This window comes from Gossypium raimondii, chromosome 8, assembly GCF_025698545.1.
Source record: "Gossypium raimondii isolate GPD5lz chromosome 8, ASM2569854v1, whole genome shotgun sequence".
In the NCBI taxonomy this organism is placed as follows: Eukaryota; Viridiplantae; Streptophyta; class Magnoliopsida; order Malvales; family Malvaceae; genus Gossypium; species Gossypium raimondii.
The window spans coordinates 7792728-7812327 of NC_068572.1; the positions used below are offsets into that span (position 1 = coordinate 7792728).

A 19600-nucleotide genomic window follows, 5' to 3' on the forward strand; every position below is an offset into this window, starting at 1 on the left:
GCCAAAGCTATTGCAGTCAAAATAATTTAGCTATTTTTAGTCTTTTTCAGTTTGTTGTTAATTTTAGAGATTTTAGATTATGAATCTTTTAGTTGCTTATTTTTAGTCATTAGTTGTTGAATTTTTCTCTTTATATAAGCATTATTTTTCAGTTCAATGAAACATACACTTTTCATAAAAAAATATTTCTACTTTATTCTTGCTTTTATGTGTTTTTACAAGTTTTCTCAAATACTCCAACAAGTAGGAATCATTCTACTGATACCAGTTTACCATCAGATGTAGATGATGTCAATATGAGAATTATTGCTAATCTTGGATATAAAGCAAAGGCGATTGATAGCTGTATGGCTAAACACTTAGAAACATTCCAAAGTCATTCAACAAAGATGCAGTACTCCAGAAGCAGATATTCTAGCGAGAATACAATTAAATCCGAGCTTAAAAAGTATTGAAGATGGAACATTTGGTACTAAGAAAATTTACAAACAGGTGATTAATAATCAGAATGGCGATGTTGATATGGAAATTGCTTTGGAAGAGGATACCATTGACTCTATAATCAGTGTTGGTTCTAGAAAACATTAGACACACATTTTCATCTTTCACGGATTCCTTATTTCTTTCTTTGTACATAATAAATTTAATTGTCATACTGTGATCCAACCAATTGCTTAAAATTATATAGCATCAATCAAAATTTTCTTTTTTCTTGGTACACACTTTCTTGATAAGCTTAAATCTTTTTTTGTCAATTTTTAGGCTCTAGAGTTTAGTTCATCAATGGAGGAATGAGAGTCTGTTACGGGAGAGATAACGAATAGAGAACAGAGAGAGATTAAGGGAAAAGAGAGAAAGAGAGAATGAGGGAGAGAGAGTTGTTTGTTGAATAATTCCTTGAATAATGCTCCCCATGCAAAACATGCAGGTTTAAAGAGATTACAATGAAAGAAATGACGTGGACAAAATCTATTATAACAAAACGCTCCGTATCACTAATTTTTAAACTCCCCGTTTTGACTTTAGCTTTGACATTCTTCTGCTAACATTTCAGCTCACAACAGTACTTCCTTCCCCGAAAACAGCCTTGTCCTCAAGGATGAAAATTTGGAAATTTAGCTTGTATTGCTGTGAAAGCTTCCCATGTCGCATCTTCCGGAAATGAATTTGCCTACTCCACTAAAACTTCCGTTACTGCCTGGCTGCCTTTCTTAACTATCCTCCTATCGATAATTCGAACTGGTTCTTTAGGCAAAGCCCTATGGTCATCCACCAATGGCAAGTGAGCTTGGGTTGGATTCGTTCCCACATGCTTTTTCAGTTGAGAAACATGAAATGTAGGGTGAATCCGGGAGTGTTGTGGAAGTTGTAAAGTATAAGCCACTTCCCCCACTTTCTTAATCACAGGGAAATGGCCATAGTACTTTGGAGACAACTTCTGGTTGGAAACCTTCCGAATAGTCTGTTGTCTATATGGTTGCAGGTGTAAGTAAACCATGTCACCCACCTGAAAACTCCTCTCCGATCGGTTCTTATCTGCCATATGCTTCATACGAGATTGAGCCTTCTTGAGACAAAATTGGAGTATTTTTCGAGCGGCTTCCCTAGCTTGTAAACTACGATCCATACAAGGCATGTGTGTGGGTGGAGGCTGTCCATACAAGGCCTCATATGGTGTGAGTTGAATCGCGGAATGATAGGAAGAGTTGTACCATCACTCTACGAGAGGTAGCCATTTGAACCAATGTGCAAGCGTTTCTCCAAACAGCGGTTAAGGACTTCAGTCTGTCCATCCGTTTGTGGGTGATAGGCTGTTGATAACAACAGTTTAGTACCCGATTTCCTAAACAACTCCTGCCAAAAGCTGCTAATGAAAATTCTGTCCCTGTCTGATATTATAGAGTCAAGCATGCCATGCAATTTATAAACCTATGTCAAATATTCCTGGGTCACGTCTCTAGCAGTGAATGGATAACTCAAAGTGATGAAATGACCAAATTTGGTCAGGTGATCAACCACGACCAAGATGATAGTCTTCCGATTTGAGGCAGGTAAACCTTCAATAAAGTCCATGCTGATTACAGACCAAGCCCTGTTAGGTATTGGAAGAGGCTGGAGAAGACTAGGAGAAGCTACTGATTCACCTTTGCATCTCTAGCAAATTTCACATTCGCGAATCCACCTCTTAACGTCCGTAGTAATGCCCTTTCAATAAAGTTGACTCGAAAGCCGTTTCCTGGTAACGTGCACCCTCGAATGGCCCCCGATGGCACTTGCATGGAAGTGAAAAAACAGCTCTCGACGCAGTCCAGAAACCTTTCCCACCACGATCTTCCCTTTCCTGAACAGAAAACGACCATCCCACGAATACTTTTGATCATTATTTCGAGTCTGCAAAATACTCTGAATGATTCTCTGTAGGCGGTCATCCAACGTCTAGGATCGTTGTACTTGCTCTAAAAGTCCTGAAATCATCGAACTAGTTGATAACTGAAAGTACTGACAGTGGTCAAACTGTGGATGTCGAGAGAGAGCGTCAGTAACCTTATTATTGATCCCTTTTCTGTAGGACACTTCGAAATCACAGCCCAACATTTTCGCGACCCAACGCTGCTGGAAAGGAGTAACGGCCATTTGCTCAGATAGAAAACGCAAGCTCTGATGATCTGTCCGGATTTTGAAATGCCGTCCCACCAAATAAGGATGCCACTTCCGCACAGCCAGCAGAACTGCCATCATCTCTTTCTCGTAAATCGACAACGTTTGGTGGCGTACCCCAAGAGCTTTGCTGAAGAAAGAAATGGGCCTACCCTGCTGCTGTAGAACTGCCCCAATACCCACCCCACTAACATCAGTGTCTACCACAAATTCTAGCTGAAAATTTGGTAGTGCCAAAACGGGTGCTGAGCTCATAGCTTCCTTGAGTGCCAGAAAAGTTTCAGTTGATTTGTCAGACCAATTCCACCCATTCTTTTTTAACAATTCAGTCAACGGTCGAGCGATCACCCCATAATCCTTGATAAACTATCTATAGTACCCTGTGAGGCCAAGAAAACTACGCAGTTCTTTTTATCGATCGAGGACGTGCCGTAGTAATACTGATCAATTTTGAACTGCCCATGGAAAGCTATTCTCTCGCAAAATGTGTCCCAGATACTGGATATGGGAAGAACCAAAACAACATTTGGCCTTGTTAGCATACAACTGCTGCTCCCTGAGAATTAGCAAAACCGCTTTCAAGTGTTGCAAGTGGTCAGACCACGATCTTGAATAAACGAGTATGTCATAAAAAAACCAACATGAATTTCTGTTGCAAGGCCTTAAAAATTAAGTTCATAAGGGCCTGGAAGCTTGAGGGTGCATTAGTGAGGCCAAAGGGCATCACTAAGAATTCATAGTGTCCCTCATGTGCGCGGAATGCAGTTTTATGTACATCAGATTCCCACATATGAATTTGATGGTAACCTGATCTTAAATCCAATTTAGAAAACACCTTGGCTTCCCCTAGTTCATCCAGTAGCTCTTCAATCACTGGAATAGGAAATTTATCCTTGATCGTCTGCTGGTTCAATTGTCTATAATCCACACATAATCGCCAACTCCCATCCTTTTTCTTAACCATGACAATAGGGGAGGCAAACGAGCTTGTGCTATCACGAATAACTCCAGCTTGCAGCATCTCTTGGATGAGTTTCTCCATTTCATTCTTTTGAAACACTGGATATCTATAAGGCCAGATTTTGATTACTGCTCCTTCATCCCTTAATAGAATCTTATGGTCATGTAGCCTGTGATGTGGTAACCCCTTTGGGACCTGAAATACATCATCGAACTCCCTCAATAGCTCTTGAAGCTGGTTCGCATGGCTCTTGTCCTCCGTGGTAGAGAGTGTCAATTGTTTAGGAGAGCTCAAAATAGCTGAGAAAAGTCCCATTGGTTGCCCCATAGTTGCGAAACATCGCGGATGTGAGCCCTTATTGCCAGCTATTAGGGACCCATGCACAATGCCCTGAAGAACACAAAAATCCCCTACTAATTGAAACTGCATGGTTAATGAGTTGAAATTCCAAATAATGTCTCCAAGAGTCAAAAGCCACTACACACCTAATACCATATCACACCCCTTTAAAGATAGCACCATAAATTCAGTTGTAAACTTATGGTCTTGCACCTCCCACATAACCCCTTTCTATAGCCCTCGAGTAAACAGGCTACTACCATTCGCTATAGATATTCGTAGCTGCTCTTGTTGCACCACTGGCAGAGACAATCTATTGACCAGTTTCAAGTCAACAAAATTATATGTACTCCCTGAATCGATCAAGATGATAGCCACATTGGTCCCCACTGTAGCAGCCATTCGCATGGTATTGTGTCCTTGCAACCCCGTCAAGGCGTTCAAGGAAATTGTAGGTGATCGAATCCCTTCCTCCTCAGTTTCGCTTGCTTCTAACTTATCAGAGCATTCTTGAAAGTCCTCATTCTCATCATCGAAGTGAGGTTCCAGCAGAACTTGATACAATTGAGATTTCATGCATTTATGTCCTACATGATATTTAACCCCACACCAGAAACAAAGGCCTTTCTGTTTTCTTTCGGCCATCAAGGTTGGAGATATGCTCTTAGATCCGGAGTTGTTAGATCAGACCCTTGTAGCGGACTGGCCACTTGCTACAAATTTCACTGGAAATGAGGAATGCCTTGATATAATAGAAGCATTGCTGAAATTTCTAGGAAAAGTAACACCAAAAGTTGCAGACCCTTTTCCCGAATTTGAAACGAGAACTTCAATTTTTTTAGCTAGCTGAAAAGCTTCCATTAGCGTTGATGGGGCAAATAGATCTAGATAATGACCGGTTTCAGCTTTCAAGTTTCCCAGAAAAATGCTAAGAGCATATGATTTAGGAAATTGTAGTTGATTAAGTAACCCGACAAAAAGATCTTGAAATTGCTCAACAGTACCTTGTTGTTTCAGGTTGACCAACTCCCTCATCGGATCCTCGAAAATCCCGCAACCAAAATGATCCTGAAGACTCTTTATATACGCTGGCCAAGACAGCATGTGCAGACCTCTTGACGCTGAGAATAGAAATGATGCCACTCCAACGCCCGGCCCTCCAAGTTCAACATTACAAGGCGAACCTTACAAGCATCAGGGGTACCTTCCGCTTCAAAGTATTGCTCCAACTTGGTCCACCATCCTCGAAAATCGGTGCCGTTGAACTTGGGACATTCCAACCGGCTAAATGGGGCAGAAGTTCCCAACACAAACGAAGAATTCTTCATCTGTACATTACCTCCATCAGAAACCAAAGGATCCGTCTGCATCTGAGGTAGCTCGGCATTCTTAGGTAAGAACCCATGAGGAGCTCCCAAAACCCCCTTCCCTTTGTCCTGTGGAATGTTTGCTGACGACCCAGTTGGTGGTGGTCCAAAATACTGACTCAACAAAGCTTGAAGATCACCCTTAAGCTCGGTTTTGAAATCCTGCAATCGGGTATCCATTTTGGTCTCCAATTGCGCGATTTCCTCTTGCATTTTCGAAAGTTCCTGCTGCATACTGCCCACCTCCTTTTGCAACCTTGTCGATACACCTTCGCCGGCCATCAAAGGGATCGTGAAAGCTCTGATACCCTTGTTACGGGAGAGATAACGAATAGAGAACAGAGAGAGATTGAGGGAAAAGAGAGAAAGAGAGAATGAGGGAGAGAGAGTTGTTTGTTGAATAATTCCTTGAATAATGCTCCCCATGCAAAACATGCAGGTTTAAAGAGATTACAATGAAAGAAATGACATGGACAAAATCTGTTATAACAAAACGCTCTGTATCACTAATTCTTAAACTCCTCGTTTTGACTTTAGCTTTGACATTCTTCTGCTAACATTTCAGCTCACAACAGAGTCAGCCTTGCTCACCATCATGCATTGAAAATTTCTGCTTTTTAGTGTAATATTATGTTAAGGCTCAATCAAAATCCCCCCTTAAGCTCCACAACCTTAATTATACCCATCTTGTCTTTAGAAAGCCAAGATTCTATCGTGTTTGGTTAAATGGAAAAGTAAACGGATGAAAAGAGAAAATAGAAACGTAGAAAGAAAATAAAATTTAGGAAAGAAAATAGGAGAGATGATTGTGTATGTTAGTTCAAAATTATGCATTTTCTTTCAAAAGTTTCATTTTTTTTCCTCTCATTTTTCAACTCTACTAAGTAACAGACGGAAAGAAAATTGTTTCTTTCTTAGTTTTTTCATTTTTCCTACTTTTCTTTCAGTCAATTCAATTTTCTTTCTAATTTTCTTCCCACTCTACCAAACAAACCCTTCGACTAGATTTGAGGATCCTTAATTTTTCACTAGTGTTTTGCACCAGTGGATGACCGTTAACAAAAGAGTGAAAAAATAGATGATTTGGTTCATGAAACTGACAACCCCATGGCTCCACATGTTTTGCTTGTTGACTTTAATAAATCAAATACAACGAAGTTTTTGTCTTAAACCAGAAAGCAAATTTTTGTCCATTGTATTTCGAATAAAAATCCTCGGTCTCTATTTGGTGTCACCTTGCCCACCAATAATTATATGCCACATAGCCTAATTAAGTTCAAAAAATAATCTCCTTTTTTTTTTCTTCACCTCATAGTTTCATTATGTTTCCATCTATATTTATTCTCTCTTCAAGTAGGAGCATGTTATTGAGCCTTTACAACAAATCCAACTGTGAAATCTATTGCATTTGATCTTGCCTTTTGCTTTTGACATTTACCAATATTAACGGGGAAGTTAATTCTTCTGTTGGGTTTGTTTTCTTGCTTGCTTTTTCTTTTGGGGATTTTGAAACCTTTAGAGATGATGGAACTAAATCTTCAAAGCTTTGCTCCTTTGGGATTTTGATTTTGTTTTCCCCCCCTCTTTCTACTGTGATGATTAACTATTACATTCTTCATTTTTCATTGCTATTTTTGTTTATAGCTCTGTTTTCTTATCTTATGGCATATCTCTGTTTTCATTGTCATAAGTTTCTCTTAAGCAAGATTTATGTTTTTAGGCATTGAATTTCAGTTTTCTTCAATTTGTTTATAGATTTCAGGGGTTATGTGAATTAGGGATTTATTTTAGGAAATATGTAATTATGTTCAGAATTAATTTTGAGGCAAATATTTTATCAAATTAAACCAATTACAACTCTTTGAAAATAAAATAAAGATATGAGTGAGATACCAAGTAGAGGCAGAGGAATTTGTTCCTTGTATATCATTGTTATTTCTAAGTGTTTGAGGCTTTCCTCTTCTCATTACCCTAATCATAAACACTTTTTGAGCAACATGCTAATTTGTAGGGCAGATTAAAGTACATATTCAAATTGAGACACCAACTTTAGCAAAATGGAATCAATATCATCAATTTCATCATCCAAAGAAAAGAAAGGCATTGGTTCATCGTCATGCAAGGGAAGTAAAAAGACAAGATTTTCATGAAAGAAGAATTGATTATTTGTTGAAACATTCTTTAATCAAAATAAGTAATCCCACTCTGGCCACTTTTTGTAAGCACCAAAAAGTTTCCAGCAGTGGTTGACCCATTTGTGCATGTCATTAATCTTTTTAACTCTGCATAACCACAATATTCTACTTCAACCACTGTCGTGTGCTCCAAGAACCCAGATATCGAAACTCCAACTCCTTCCCCTACCATATGACACAAACAACAAATGGTTTAATAATTTGTTTAATCTTCAATCACTATAATTATGTTTGGTATAAAGAGGATGAAGCTTACCATGTGTGACTAATAGCAAGTTCTCAGAGGGGTATTTATCAGCCAATGCCTTAATAATTTGTTTATATCTACTTCTAGATTCATCCACCGTTTCTTCCCATTGTGGCATCTGTGAATTTTTTAGACAAAAGATGTTGAATTAGGCATATTAAGTTGCATCCAACTATGCTGGAAAGACTAAAAAATGCATGAACTTGAAACAGAAGCAATGCAACTGAAGAAGACCATAGACTAGAGAAAATATAACCAAAAAAAAAAAAGCTTTTTAGAGATATAGAACAACCATCAGTCTTATTTTTTACTAGTACCAACACACGTATTTATACTCCAAGTACAAATATACAACTAATTAATAGCCTACTAACAACTAGTTCTTCACGTCCTCCTTTTAAGCACTGGATAACTCTTCCAAAGAAAACACTCAACTTTTTCTTTAGCCCAAAAAAGGTGGATGATACTAATGGCTTAGTTAAAATATCTGCAACCTGAAAACCTGCTAGCACATAATTCACTTGTAAAGTCTTGCAATTGACTCTCTTTCACACAAAATGTATGCCTAGAACCACATGTCTGCTGCGAGCATGGTACACCAAATTAACACTCATTGCAATGGTGCTGGGGTTACCACACCAGATAGTTAGAATACCTATAACTGAAACCTCAAGATCTTTAAGAACTGTGTGCACTTAAAGAACCTCAAAAGTAGTGTCAGCAATACTATGATACTCTGCCTCCATAGTAGACTAGAATATAGTCTTATGCTTCTTTGAACTCCAAGAAATAAAATTAGAACCCAAGGAAACATAGTATCTAGATGTTGAACATCAATAATCAATGTTACTACTCCAATCAACATCAGAAAAGGCTGAAAGATGAGATACCTCCCCTGGTGCAATAACAAGCTATGACCAATGGTGCTCTTCAAAGACCTCAAAATACATTTTACTGCAACCAAATGTGTATCCAACGGTTAATGTATAAACTGCACCACATTATTCACATTAAAGGCAATATCAGGCCTAGTATGACAAATATACTGTAAGGCCTCTACAATACTAAGAAACCCTTGTACATCATCAATAGCTCAGCCCACATGTTTAATAAGTTTTATAAAAGTAGCCATCGGAGTAGAACAAGATGTGGCACCATCCATCTTGGTTCGAAGTAATAGATCATGGATATACTTTTGTTGTGCGAGTAACAAACAACCATCATTCTTTTTCACTTCAATTCCAGGGAAATGATTGAGTAGTTCCAAACCTTTGAGAGAAAACTTAGCACTTAACTTGGTAATAACATCAACAACTTCGACAAAAGAACTCCCTGTAACCGAAACATCATCAACATAAACCACAAGATAGGTCAAATAACCATCACCAAACTTAGAAAATAATGAAACATCAATTTTAGATTGACGAAATCCAAGCTCCAACAAGTCGTTACGCAATGTTGAAAACCAATTACGTGGAGCCTGCCACAACCCATAAATATCTCACAGAAGCTTGCACGCTGATATAGAACCATTAGGTGCGAACAAATCAAATCTTGAAGGTTACTACATAAAAACTTCCTCCTCTAGCTTCCCATTAAGGAAAATATTAAGTAAATCAATTTGGTGCACTTCCTATTGATTGGTCACCGCCATAAAAATCAAGAAATGCTAGGAAACTTATGTCCTTAGTGTAGTAATTTTATCATATTTTAAATTACTGACATAGTCAAATTGATTATTCATAGAAAAAAACAAACATCATTTATCTTTATGCTAGTATCACGGGGCTAGAACTTTATTCTGACAAACCGCTTAACCTTGAACGATTTCTTGAGTTCAAATCCGCCTAATTCAACCTTACTCTCAAAATATGAAAATTCTCACAGAAATTCTCTAAGGCACCGCAAATAAAGCGAAAGCAAACTAAAAAAAAAATAAAGCCACGAACAAACAGAAAAGCCACAGAAAAATAGTGCACACGAAGTATTTGAGTAAATACTCTCAAAAGTATTCTATCAATTTGAAGGATTAGAACCGAGTGATTACAAATGAAGGGGAAGGCCTTTATCTATAGTTAAGCTCCCCTAGATCCAATGGTACATATCAAATTACATCAATGGTTAAGATTTATGCCTATCTACAAAATGAGAGTTCAGAGGGATTTAAACTCTATACATCTTTATCCTTTAGGATTTACAATAATTATGTTGGTAACTCCAATTTTAATTTTATTGGAGTGTTTCACTGGGTCACCAAGACTTCAAGTAGATGAGTTTCTTTATGTGTTTCACAAATCGAGCCAGTTCAAATAGATTAAATAAGCCTCATTTGATCAGTTAATCTCCATGGGATGTTTCGTGTGTATTTGTCACGAGTTTTGATCCACAGCCTGTGACATCCTCGCCTGCCCATTCTTGCGACGCCTTTGTCACGTCCTTGGGGTCATAGTGGTTTGACTCATCTTGATGCCTCAACTGATTCCCAAATAATCTTTCTGTCGAGTAGTTCCTCCACTCGAAATATTTACCTCAGCTTATGTCTCTGCTACCCACTAACTCAAACTGTTTTCCTATTTTGTACATCTTGATTGTGAGAAGTCACCGCTCTTACTTGCCTCCTTTGTGACTTGCCTCAATTGGGATCCTCGTGATCCACATAAAAAGACTTTAGCACGCTCACATTTAACATCAGGTTAACTTTAAATATTTTTACTAACTCTGGTTTGTAAACCCCTCAACTTACTTGCTTCAGAACTCTAAAAGGGCCCCCTGTGTCTTTGCCAAGCTAACGGTAAATCATAATTTAAAAAACTAGAAAAGTGTTTGAGATGTACCTCGCCTATTACATTTACTCAATACAACTGTTCAATTTGCATAATTACTTTTCTCTCAAAGTCTTATGCACAACTCACCTCTCTCATAGGTAGTAGCCCCACTAATAACTTAACAAACTTCATATAAGTTTTCTACCTCTATAGCATTTCCAAGAGGGTCTTTGTAACACTCTGACTTATTAAGTCAATATTCCTACAACACGAAACATCCTTAACTAGCTGGAATGCCAATAATACATTGATTCCACCCCTTATGTCTCAACTCACCAATACAACACATTATTGTTGTCGGGTATCCAAGATACATATACAATCGACAAAAAGAACCAATAAAACATTAATATTATCAAGGAAATTCAAGCCAAGAACAAAGTCGAAACCATCCAAGTGAATGACCTCAAAACCTTGTCAATATTCCTACAACACAAAACATCTTTAACTAGTTGGTAGCCAACAATACATTGATTCCACCCTTTATGTCTCGACTCACCAATACAACACATTATTGTTGTCGGGTATCCAAGATACATATACAATCGACAAAAAGAACCAGTAAAACATTACTATTATCAAGGAAATTCAAGCCAAGAACAAAGTCGAAATCATCCAAGTGAATGACCTCAAAACCTTTATTATCTTTTCATTAACCAACTTGTACCTCAACTCCTTGTGCTACTCCCACAATTGGGACCAACTTGATCCTCTTAGTCAGTTTACTAATTGTGAGACCAAGCTTACTCACAACTTTCTCTGATATGAACAAGTCTAATTCCTCCGTATCAACAAGAGACTCTTTCTTTGACCTGTGATGTTGATGTCCATATACATCAATCCTTTCTGCTTGCGATCCCTCTTCACTTTCACATAATCAAGTATCATTAATCCAAGCTCTAAAGCCTCTCTTTAGCTCCATTCTATCTTCTTTAGTGACTGCGGATAACTTAGATCACTCTAGACAGTCTCGCATCCTATGCGAACCACAACATAAGAAACACTTGACTGACTTTTTTTCATTCTCTTTGACCCTCTTGGCTTCGACAAATAGAGTCAGGGGTTGACAAGTGTTCTATAGAGATATAAAAATATGGAAAAAAATATTCTAAAAAACAAATAACAACTTTTTAAGGCTGCTTGTGAAATAAAAAAGAGTACCAGTATACCAACACTAATCATTTAAACTAATATTATATATAATGAATGATTATTATCTCGGGTTGGGGCAAGTTTTTTTACCTAAACACGATTCAACCCAATTCATTGAAGAACTATACTAATCTTGACTCATCTCGAAACCAAATGCAAAAAAAAAAAAAACCCTCTCTATCAAATTGGCTCATGTTTGAATTTTTTTTAACTAATCTCTAAAGGTAATATTGGAAAAATTAGAGTAAACTACACTATTAATCACTAAACTAAGGGTAAAATTTTTTTGTCACTTGATTAAAATAAATTACAATTTAGGCACTAAATTATTTCAAAATTTTCATTTAAGTCACTAAACTATTCAAAGTTTTTATTTAAGCCACGCTAATGAGTTCCTAGCAACGATTTAACAATCAACATAGTGGATCAAAGAAAACTATTTAAATTGATCTTATATCTAAATTGATCGACAAACAAGGTCAAGATCAAAGAAAAACTATTTAATTTTTAATTCATAAATTCGTAAGGTTTAAAATTATTTTATGAAAAACTAAATTATAAAACTCAACCATAAAAGAGAAAAAAAAGTGTTCACATTGCATTTACCCTCTTTTTCTTAATGATTTAAATTAAAACTTTTGAATAATTCAATAATTAATGATAAAACGAAAATATGCAGTTAGAAAAAATTATGATAAACCGGATCATGTCGACTTGCCGAGGAAAAAAAATGCAAACTACATTGACAAAATTCTTAAATTGTTTGGCAATGGATAAAGATGAAAATCCACCGCGAATACTACCTTTCCGTAAACTCGTTCAAGACTAGGATCCAACGTCCCACTCGGGAACATAGTCTCAAGCAGTGGAACATCGAAACCGAAGTTTCCATCTTTCGGCGCTACATCAACCCTAATCGCTTCTTTGTTTAACATCTCACACAAACCATACTCAATAGAAACCTGTAAAAATTACAACAAAAAGCTTTGCAGTAAAAAAACAAACAAGAAGGAATCGTTTTTCTATGTAAATTCGTCTGACCTTGACTTTTGATGGGTCGAATTTTATGACGTCGGTAGATGACTTGGCATTGGCCTCGACATCGACGGCACACAGGGCGGCGACGACCTCGGATGCGGTTTGGACGCAGCGGATAAAAGGGGAGACGAAGACTCGGTGGATCTGGAAGGGTAGGATGGTGCGAAAAGTGCGACCGGTTCGGAAAGCCCTAGCCATGCCGTTGTCTACAAGCGGAGGGTCCCACGGCCTCTCCGCCGTTTTTATCCACGTTGGATCGAAGTTATCCTTGCGGTCGCCGTGCCTCATTACGACGACGTTTTGGTAAAACGTTGTTGTCTCCGACTCAGTCGAAGCCATGGAATGATTTAGAATTCTGCAACGAATGGCGTGGAGATTGGAATTTGCAAGGCAGAGCAAGCGCCATTAGAACAGTTGCCATCCTATATTTTTATTTCCTCAAAATAAAAATACAGGTGTTGCAATGTTGGAGATGGGTGCATTGAAAATGTCCGTTTTTTTAGATCTTCAAATAAAATATTATTTCATATAAAATGTGAAATTTTCTCATTCTAATTATTTTATTAAACGCAAATCTTATGAATTCATATTGAAATTATTAAATAGTTTATAAAATTTTATTTAATTCGATGCGTATCGATTTATATATTGATCGATTATTTATTTTACGAATTCAATTCAACCAGTTAAATTCAGTTTTAATAAATTTGATGCCTCAGACTAATTGGAAAACAGATTAAATTTCGCTTATTAAATTTCATAGTTGGTGTCACGAGATTAATAAACCACATAAATAATAATAACGAAATAAAAATGTCTGCCTCTAAAGAAGAGGATTCATATGGTTTTTTGTCTTCAAAATTTATGGAAAATCTTAAATCGCATGCAACAATGCCATTGTAAAACAGATGACAACCAAAATACAAAAAACACAATTGAAGAAATCAAGAAGCCCCATTCCTCTTAAAAGCTTGAGCCTTTTGGGGGTCAAACATCTTGCACCAAAGCGTCTTCCCATCCACCATGAACTTGATTTGCCTCTTTCCACACAATGTCATCACTAATGGAATCCAACTTGTCTTGAATACAACCTTTCCAAACTGCGGTGTTGTTATATTGTTCTCTTCAGAATCCTTGGGCTGCGGCCAATGCACGTACACCCTCTCCACGCAATCCCCATAATGACTGCACCAAAAGCAAATCATTTCGAAGTTATCGGTCTTACGTATGGATATAAAAATATGACTTTCAAATATCTTCCATATGAAAAAGATATAACATAATCTAATAATACCCGTATAAGATACATACCATGTTGGATACAAATGGCTAAAGGCTCATTTATACTTACAGGGTAAAGAATCTGGAGATTTCTTGCTCGGTTACAGGGTGTCCATTGGAGAAGGTCATGAACAAGCACCGATCTTCCTCAGGAGCACCGTCGGTTTGAGGAGACCACTCCTTAGCAGTAGCATCCAGTGGTTTGGTTTCAACCGGTTGGGTCATCCACGGCTGAGGATGATATATCATCCACCCACTGCCATCAGAAGACAAGGCCCAGTGTGGTGCATCCATGGGATGTTAGTTGGAGAAGAAACTCTGTATATCTGAAAGGTGTGAGGAAATTGAGAGAAACAGTGGGTATATATAGGGCAATGGCAATGGTTCAGGCACGTTGGCTTTAAAAGGTAAGATAAGATGTATCCGTGTAGGGTTTTTTCGTTTAGGGGCGCAACGGTTCCAAATCCTACCAACTTTGCTATATTTTCCACTACATTTCATAACTTCATTTCTATGATTTTACTTATTTATTCGATATCGGCCTTTAAATATGTACTTATCGCGGCGACTTGAATTTCTATATTATTTTATAATTTTAATTATTCGGTTCGGTATTTAAATATGTATGTATCAACTCTAAAGGAATATCTTCAATTAACTGAAGCTCCTCATTTCTATCAAAAGTCATCTTAGCAATATAATCGGCTTCAAGGTTCATTTCACGAGGAATATATTCGAGTTTCTATTGATCAATATCCAGCAAGTTCTGTTAAATGCGTCTGAGGAAGATGTCTTTGAAAATGATTCCTGAATAGCTTGGATAACTTCATGACTATCAGTTTTGATTAATACTCTATCATACTTTCGACTTTGTAAAATTCTCAAGTTATTAAGAATACCCCATAGTTCAACATTAAAAACTAAATAGCGATATTTAAATATGCGGCAACTCAACTTTCACTATAAACTTCTTTATTTAGAGTTCTATTTAATATTTATATCATGTTTGCTCCACGTGTTCTTGTTGAATTTTTAGTAACATTTCATCAACTTAATTTCTATATTTTTACTTATTTGGTTCGGTATTTAAATATGTACATATCATAACGGCACAACTTTGATAATAAATTTTTTATTGGTCAAATTTTGCTATTAATCATTGTATTATGTGTAAGTTGTGAATGTAGTCCATATATTTTAATTTGGTCAAATTTAGTCCTTAATGTTTTTTTTAATTTTAACAAGAACAATTAAATTCATCAAGTTAAATTTTGCTATTAGTCTCATATTATGCATAAGTTATGAATTTAATCCTTATTCTTCAATTTGATTATTTTAGTTTTACGTGTTTCAAAATTTGAAAATTTAATCGACTCAAATAATAACCTTTGAATGCATTAACTGACTTTTTTGTGTGTGAGTATTATGTGAAAATAATAAATTGACATAGTATTATACATATAATATATTTTTCAGATAAAATAATAGAAATAAAATTTAATGGTTATCGATAAATCAAGACTAGAAATTCAAAATTTGAAAATGAAAAGAAATTAAACCAAAATATGACCACATTCATTATTTGGAGTTTTATTTAGAAATTGATATCTGGATTAATAAAATACAAAACACAATAACTTCATGTTTGAGAAATTAACCTTTATTGGTATTATTCATTAGATAAATAAATTGGTAAGCTGAGAAATAGACAGATAAAATCCAAGTTGTCAAGTGCAATACATGGTAACAATGCATCATCCTCAGTAATGAAGAAATCTGGTCATAAAAGTGACAGCAATTTCACCTTCAACTACCATTTAAATTTTCATAAATAAATAAATAAAAGAAATAATTCATGAGAAACGCTTGACTTGAGAAACCAGGTTAATTTCTGCTTCCACAATTACGCTATCACACACGATATAGCCTTTGGATGGGTCATGAAGAACCTTGAGCGTCATGAACTGTGGGTAACCCCAGTTAACACTTGTTGCACTAAACCAACGTTCAACTACAATTTCAACACAAACCCAACGTTACAGGTGAATTTTGAGTTTCGATTTGAAAATTTGGATTAAAAAAGCACCTGAAAATTCCATGTGATTATCGTTCATTTGGTTCCTTACTCGTAGCTTGTATTCTGCATAGACTTTCCGCTTAGGAGGAAGCTTATTAGCTTCAACTAGCTCTAAAAACACTGATAGAGCTTTGCCTTTGAATTTCACATTTCCCCTTGGGTAAACTGTCAATTTCCTGTTTAATGTTCATGGGGTCAAGATTATACCATTTTATTATCCATTTTTTTTAGTGAGGGAATGAATTGATTATACCATTTTGAATCCCCAATTGTATGAACAGAAGATTCGTAATACTTCCTGTCTAATTTGGAGAAGTGATCCATCTTGAAAATTATGGTGTTGTCTTCAGGTTGTTTAACCATGGAAAGGCATTCCCATTTACAATTGCGTGCCAATGGGAATACCTCTGCCCCAAATATGCAACAATCACCAACAAGGTACCCATTGCATGTGTCGTTAAATGAGTCGAGGGAGATAAGTTGAGCGAAGCCCCATTCAGTTTTCATCCAGTGAAATCTCTTCACTGCTCCATCACCATCTACCAAGTTTACCAGACCAAATTAGTGGCGAATTATGTACGTATATGATCATGAAAAAAAGTATAATAATGGAAACCTTCAATGGTTAAGTACTTGTCTCGAATCTGGTCAAGCACAAATAACCTGAAGCTGACATTGACTTCCCATGTTAGAGGTAAATTTTCTGTTTCCTCTATTACTAAGTAAAGGGAGATGAAGCCATTTCCATTGCTTTTATTGTCTCCGTTTGGGTACAATGACAATCTCCTAGGCAAGTTTTTAAACCAAGATACAAGATTTAATTCAATATTCTCAAACAATGACTTCTTTAATATATATATGTTCATACCATTTGTAACCCGAAGCTTCAAAAGCATCAGATTCATACTTTTCAACACCTGTTTTGGCCAACAAAGAGAAGGCTTCAACTTTAAATAAGAAATGAGCTGGTGGGAAATCTCTTGTTATTCTTCTGATTCCTACAAAACATAGAAGAGAAAAAAAAACAAGACTATTTCATTACTAATCAATATTATAAAAAGACAGTTTCAAGGAAGAAGAACAATGAAAATCAAACCAAGTTTCTTGGGATTATCCTCCATTAGCTAAGCTATTAACACTGTGAAGGGTTTTTTTTTTTTCGTTTCTTTTAAAAAAGTTCTTATTTTATATATGAATGGAAGATGAAGAAATTATATATTGTCCTATAATATATATGTATGAACATTTGCTTGTCTTGTAAACTTTGAACACGTTTTAGGATCCCCCATGGTGGGGTTTCCAGGTTTACATTAAATATGAATACTTATCATGAGAGACAGGCACTGGTTAGGGGGACACGTAATGTTGATACGAGGATTGTATTTGATTCTTACATTATCTGCAAGAAAACCCATCTCAGAACTTTGCCTTCCAAACATGTTTTTTACCTCAACTCAACAATGAAGATTCTATTTGTATAGAAGCCTGAAAAGAAAAAAACAATTTTCAATATTTAGTGCTCCTGAGGTTTTTTTATTATTATTTATTGAAGGATTGAGCATAAAAAAAAAAAAGGTTACATATTCTTTTTGACATAAGCACACATTACTCTCAAAATGGAAAAAGGTAATAACTTTTGTTGGAGTGTCAGATTCTTCCAAAAATATTCTTAGTTTCTTTTTTCCTTTTTGAGAAAAGAAAATTCTTAGTAATTAAGAATGAGTTTTATGTGGAATATAAGAAATTCATGACTTCAAAATTAAACTTTTTCTTGACAGATTATTCTGAAACCCATTCAAGATGTAGAGGACTCTTTACCATAATCACTTTTTTTTTAAAAGGATAGAAATTTTATAATTCTTTATATATTTTCTTTAAAATGATTATTATGATATTAATTTTTTATCTAAGCAATATCGAAAATACTTTATTAAAAACATAAAAGAAATATCTTTATATATCAACCGACACTAGCCATCACCAAAAAAGTTAAAATACCAAGCTAGGGCAAAACACTTATGTAACACAACACAAAGAATTCCAAAAATGAAAAATTTTCAAGAAAACACAACATGCTTTTTTTTAACATTAATTTCATTATAGGTAGTTATCTTATTTGCTCTTTTTGATACAATGTTTAGAATTACCCATAGCCCCTCCCCAACCCTTAAATAAAAGGATAAGACGTTTCAACGCATTTGAACCCTCGTCCTCCCGCACGAGCAACAATGTCGACGCCAATCAAATTAAGACTCAATTGACAAAAACACAAGATACTTAAGAACACTAGTTAAATGCACCAATTTAGTGTTTTAAATGTTTTAATAATTATAAATAAAAAAAATTATAAGTGATCTAAAAGTTATATCACTGAATTAATAACTAAAATTATCACTATTTCAAGTGATGAATTATGCCTCTTAAATATTAAAAGTTATGTCAAATTAAAGTTTATTCATAATAGATATGATTATCTTAATAGGTGCCCGGATAGTAGAACTTTTATGAGTAGGAGTTAAATTTCATTTGTAAGGCATAACCAAAAAACATGACAACAAAGTTTCCTTTGTTATTCCACCATCTTTTATATTCAGAAATTTTTTATAAAAAGTTAATGTAGAAGTTTTTTTTATAGAAATTAATATTCTTGTTATACATTGATCAATGCTTAGTGGATTGTTTTCGTTAGTGCAAATTTAAACTATCACTAGACTTCATTATATCTTTGGGGGTTCATTTGGCAATTGCTCTTTTACACACCTAGATATATGATGGAACCTTAAAGAAATGGGCATTGTTACATGCCCTAAAGCCTTCACTAATTTCTCACAAGTTTATTTATTTAACCCCACACATCAACAATTTTAATGTTCTAACTTTGTAAATTTATGAGAAATTAAAGAAGGCATGTTGCTTCACCACACTTCGCATGGCACAACAAGCATGGTATTATAAGGAAGGCTATTGACAATTGAGTCAAATAAAAGTATGTTATTTTGTTAAAATTTGATTTAAAAGAAATTTTTGTAGTAAGAAAATCTACATCAAATTTATTGCTTTACTCTTGTTTCATGAATTAGATTTCAATTGTTATTTGTTTATTGAAGTATGACATGTAAAAAGTATGGGTTTCTCATGCATCAAATCTTTGATAAAAGATTACATGTTAGTTTATTATATGCATGATATTTTAACATGTGTAGTTATGATTGGAATAAAATATATAATATATAACACATATAACAATCATGAAATGAATAAAGAACAAAATGGATGGAATGCAAATGTATAGTTGGAAAAAGTTCTATTAATGGACAAAACAACAATTTTGTTTTAAATAGTGATGACATTGTTCAAACATTAGTCAAACTTTCATCTAGTTGAAGCATGGTTAATTTTTCTAGTTAAGGTAAAATATTGGAAAGCATTAACTTATATAATAAGATTACTATTCGATATG

At 35.4% G+C, this 19600-nt stretch overlaps 2 protein-coding genes across 2 annotated transcripts; both read right to left on the reverse strand.

Annotated features, from left to right (window-relative positions):
* Nucleotides 1-7373: 7373 nt before the first annotated feature.
* Nucleotides 7374-13252, reverse strand: LOC105790636 (uncharacterized). Its single transcript, XM_012618342.2, has 4 exons — nt 12786-13252; nt 12548-12706; nt 7777-7885; nt 7374-7685 (listed from the first exon to the last, which is right to left on the reverse strand). Exons 1-4 carry the CDS (start codon nt 13119-13121, stop codon nt 7507-7509), a joined length of 783 nt encoding a protein of 260 aa, XP_012473796.1. The 5' UTR covers nt 13122-13252; the 3' UTR covers nt 7374-7506.
* Nucleotides 13253-15727: 2475 nt separating this feature from the next.
* On the reverse strand, nt 15728-17375 carry LOC105790635 (MATH domain and coiled-coil domain-containing protein At3g58360). The gene is made up of 6 exons (XM_012618341.2): nt 17237-17375; nt 17009-17138; nt 16757-16926; nt 16394-16679; nt 16150-16316; nt 15728-16074 (listed from the first exon to the last, which is right to left on the reverse strand). The coding sequence occupies exons 1-6, from the start codon at nt 17259-17261 to the stop codon at nt 15917-15919; spliced, it is 936 nt and encodes a 311-aa protein (XP_012473795.1). The 5' UTR covers nt 17262-17375; the 3' UTR covers nt 15728-15916.
* Nucleotides 17376-19600: the final 2225 nt, after the last annotated feature.

Excerpts from the sequence above, each read along its gene's own strand:
- LOC105790636 (XM_012618342.2), bottom strand. The coding sequence starts at position 13,121 with ATGGCTTCGACTGAGTCGGAGACAACAACGTTTTACCAAAACGTCGTC. Across the intron at positions 12,707-12,785 it reads TCGACCCATCAAAAGTCAAG|GTTTCTATTGAGTATGGTTT; the intron begins GTCAGACGAATT and ends TAATTTTTACAG. Across the intron at positions 7,886-12,547 it reads TTGAACGAGTTTACGGAAAG|ATGCCACAATGGGAAGAAAC; the intron begins GTAGTATTCGCG and ends AAAAATTCACAG.
- LOC105790635 (XM_012618341.2), bottom strand. The coding sequence starts at position 17,261 with ATGGAGGATAATCCCAAGAAACTTG. Across the intron at positions 17,139-17,236 it reads GGATAATCCCAAGAAACTTG|GAATCAGAAGAATAACAAGA; the intron begins GTTTGATTTTCA and ends TATGTTTTGTAG. Across the intron at positions 16,075-16,149 it reads TAATCACATGGAATTTTCAG|TTGAACGTTGGTTTAGTGCA; the intron begins GTGCTTTTTTAA and ends TTGAAATTGTAG.